This window comes from Carlito syrichta, unplaced genomic scaffold (genome assembly GCF_000164805.1).
Source record: "Carlito syrichta isolate Samal-C Ts95f unplaced genomic scaffold, Tarsius_syrichta-2.0.1 Scaffold307155, whole genome shotgun sequence".
NCBI lineage: Eukaryota > Metazoa > Chordata > Mammalia > Primates > Tarsiidae > Carlito > Carlito syrichta.
Genome location: NW_007251251.1, coordinates 15,838 through 19,807, shown reverse-complemented (window position 1 = coordinate 19,807; position 3,970 = coordinate 15,838). Strand labels below are relative to the sequence as shown.

The 3,970-nt window shown below is 58.0% G+C and overlaps 1 protein-coding gene across 1 annotated transcript in view; it reads left to right on the top strand.

The window, feature by feature from the left end:
* Positions 1-2,353, top strand: part of DLX4 (distal-less homeobox 4) — a 4,924-nt gene extending 2,571 nt beyond the window's left edge. Inside the window, exons 2-3 of the mRNA XM_008063947.1 lie at positions 1,289-1,485; positions 1,885-2,353. Coding sequence (XP_008062138.1) covers positions 1,289-1,485; positions 1,885-2,127 — 440 coding nt within the window. The 3' untranslated portion in view covers positions 2,128-2,353. The remainder of the gene's footprint in view (positions 1-1,288; positions 1,486-1,884) is intronic.
* The last annotated feature ends 1,617 nt before the right edge of the window (positions 2,354-3,970 follow it).

The following is a 3,970-nucleotide window of genomic DNA, read 5'->3' as shown; positions in this document are numbered from 1 at the left end:
CAGCCCGGGGCTGCCAGCAGTGGGGTCGAGCAGGGGAGGCAGGACGGGCGCGGGCGGGAGCTGAAACCCAACGGTTTCTCTGGGAATTGGCTGAGGCCGGGGTCGAGGGGGGAAAGGTCTGAAGCCCGCAGCGCCCGAGGCCGCGGGTGAAGGGTGCGGGGGAGGTGAAGGTGACTGGTGACCGCGGCCAGCCGAGGGCGGGGACCCTGACTTGGGGGGTGAGTCCGACCGGGGGAGAAAGGGCGAGGTGCGGCGGACACAAGCGGGATCGGCGGGACAGACCCGCGTGAAATGCGGCCAACGTTGTCCTGAGCCCGCAGGCACTTGGGCCACCGCGTCCACCCTACTCCCCCCTCCACCTGGGACGTCTCCAGGGTCCCCGGTGGGGCTGCTAGCTTGGGAGAATGGAAATCCTCGCCCCTCCTCCACCACATTCTAGGGCCGGGCTGTCCCCCTCAGGCCGAGATTCCTGGAGAGCGCGGCGCGGGAGGTGACCAGATCTCCCACAGCAACACCACAGCGCACTTGGCCTCCAGCGTGCTCTCCGAATGCGGGTCACCTCCCTGGTCACTCCGGAACCCCTCTGTGCTGCGACCCTGCGGAGGAAGGGGCTGCCCCCAAGCCGACTCGGCTTCTGGGGTCCCTGAAAACCCAGCCCGCCCTGGGGAAGGGAGGGAAGAGACGGTCACTTTTCCCTTTGGGTGCGCCTCAGGAGAGGGGCGGCCCCTTACAGCAGGCCAGGCGGTGGCAAACCCTAAGGTCACTTGCGAGGCTGCCATTCAAGGTGCTCCCAGTTGGGCCTAGACCCACCCCTCTTGTGGCTGCCCGAGGCTGCCATGCAGACACCATCTCGCGCCTCCGTCCAAGCCTTGCTTCTGAGTTCCCTCTGTCTGGAATGCTCTTCCTTTGTCATCCCTAGCCCTCGCCCCAGCCCTCCACCCGTCTTTCTATCCTGCCCCACCCCAAGCCCCGCCACCACACGGGCTTCTACCCCCCATGGCAGGCGACGCGTACTCGCGCGCTTGGTCCTTGGTGCTTCCTTCCTAGGGTCGCTGAACCCTGAGAGCCGGAGCTCCCTGAGGGCAGAACTGCGCCTTTTAACACTTGGCACACAGTGGGCGTGGGGGGTGAAAAGAGCTTGACAGGAAGGTGGAAACGGACAGAGACCCAGGGAGCAATGCTGGTGGCTGCACTTTTAGACAAGATGCAAATGAGTCTATAAAACTGACAGTCCTACCCCTCACCCTCCTCCGCCCCCTCTACACACACTTCTTGTGCTGTCCCCTAGACTTGGAGAAGCCACCGCTGTCCCCAGAGCTCTCAGAGCAGCGTCTACAGGCCCCAGCCAAGAAGCTGCGCAAGCCGAGAACCATCTACTCCAGCCTGCAGCTGCAGCACCTGAACCAGCGATTCCAGCACACACAGTACCTGGCGCTGCCCGAGAGGGCCCAGCTGGCCGCGCAGCTCGGCCTCACCCAGACCCAGGTGAGGCCAGTCCTGTCCTTTCCAGAGCTCTAGCCTTCCCCCTGCCTGGTTTCTGGGAACCTATCCTCCAGGTGTGAATGACAGATGGATCCCCTGGTCCTGTTGCCACTGTTCTTCCATGAGTGTTCATAGCAGGCTCTCAGTAAGCGTCAGAGGGACGTGCATGTGTGTGTGGCAGAGGGGTCAGGTAGAGGAGGGCACACCAGACAGGGAGCACTGGTTGCTAGCGCAGAGGCAGGAACTCATGGGACTTTGGACTGTGTTGGACGGGAGCAAACGTTCCTAACCTCTGCTCGGCTCCGGCTCGGGGGCTGCTCCCTGCAGCTGAGTCCCTTTCCCTTCCTCGAACCTTTCCATACTCCTCCTGATCTTCAATTCTTCCCCCGTTTCTCCCCAAAGGTAAAGATCTGGTTTCAGAACAAGCGCTCCAAATACAAGAAGCTCCTGAAGCAGAACTCTGGGGGCCAGGAAGGGGACTTACCTGGGAGGACTTCCTCCCTGTCTCCCTGCTCTCCAGCCCTTCCCTCCCTCTGGGATCTCCCCAAAGCAGGGGTCCTGCCCACTGGTGGTTATAGCAACAGCTTGGGAGCCTGGTATCAGCATCACTCCCCAGAAGTCCTGGCTCTGCCTCAGATGATGTGAGTCTGGAAAGGGCGAGTCATGCCCTCAGCCCTCCTATAAAGTCCAGGACCCAGCACCCCTTCTGGGCTGGGAGGAAACCAACTCCAGATGGATTATCTCTAGAGAACAAGGAATTAGAGGAGAAAAGAGGATGGAGTGGGGTCTTGGACCCCTAACCCACATAGCTAAATCAAGGACCTCGGCCAGAACTGCTGTCCCCCACCACTTTTATGGATGGGGCACCTTCCCTTCAGCTAGACAGAGGCTCTGGAGAGAGTCCTTAGCTGGAGTTGAGACTGCCCCCAGGACCCTTGGTCGGGCCACTCCCCTCCCACCGCCCTTGACCCCCCGCACTGCCCTCAAAAGGACTACCATCCCACTGCATCCTGACTGCCAGCCAGAAAAATGTTGAGTTGTTTTTTTTTAAACCTTTGTGTGCCTTGGGCCTTGTCCTGCCCATGTGTGGCTACTATTGGGTCCCACCCACCCACTGATTTTTCTTGGAAGTCAGCCCATTATCCTCATAACTGACACACCCATTCACTGTCGCAGGAGGCAGGAGAGATGCAGAGAAATGTGGAGTGTGTGGCCCTAGGGTAACATATTCTCTCCTAGAAAAGCCCTCTTTTCCCCATGTCTACCCATTTGGAATAGATATTGGATCCAATTATCTGAGTAATTCACCAGGTATTTATTAAGAGGCTGTCCTCTCCTGTCCCCACCCAATGCCTAACAAACCCACATGCACACACTCTTGGAAACACAGTCAGATGACACTTTGGGGGAAATAGGGACATACAGGCTCTTGGATGAGTGCGGGTTGAGACACCCTGAAATAGGTGGGGTGGGCCTTGAGTTCAGCTCCTCACAGATGTCTCTGTCTAAAGGAACTGCTCAGATGTATAACTGATCTGAACCAGCATTCCTCAAGCTCTTACCATCCCTCATGTTGTAAACTTTCAGAGATTAAAGTTTGTACAAAAACCTGGGTCTTGGCTGTGTGGTGTGTTTGCTTGGGGGTGGGGCCTGGTTACCTATCTCATCTTTCCCATCTGACCCATCTGCACACTGAACTTGAATTTGAGATTTGCCTCTGCCACCGACTAGCTCTGTGGTGCTAGCTCTGGCACATCTGATAATGTTCATTCCACAGTTTCTTACACTCCCAGGTGAAACCAGAAGATGCTCATTCTGGAGATGTTTGAGGTCCGAGTGACCCTCACTGGCACATTTGTTCTCAGTCCAATTCTGGAACAGCCCCTGCGCTTCACCTTTGGTCTGGGGAGAGGCCCTGTTTACCTTGGGAGAGAACACGCCCCTGGTCCAATCCAGCCTGAGGAAGTATGCTGCTTGGAGGCAGAATGCCCACAGCTCTCTGTGAGGAAGGAGGAGGGGAAAGAGAAGGGGGACACTGACAAGAACTGGACTTCACTGTCCAACAGACATCCGTAGAGCCTCTGTGTTAGATTCTAGGGATGCCAAGATGACCCAGGCGATGCTTTGGGCTAACAGGGAGTCAAATGACCAGAGGCTTGTGTGGCAAATGCCAGACAGAGGGCAGTGTGGGGATTGTCAAGGGGCTCCCATTCATCCTGGGATGCACAGCACCCCAGGGATTAGGGCGCAGGGGGCTGAGGATCAGGGCAGTGGAATCATTCAGGGAATTCCACCCTGCTGGCCTGAGGGGTTGGGGGAAGGGCCTCCAATTCCAGGCAGAAAGCTTCCAAGTCGGGTGTCCCTCCTGCTGTCTAAGCCTGTTCCCAGGCTCTGCAAGCTCAGGGCCTGCTGCAGTCTGAAAAGCCCACTTGGCACTTCTGGCCAATCCCAGCAGACCAGAGAGCCACCCAAATCCAGGTCACAAGGC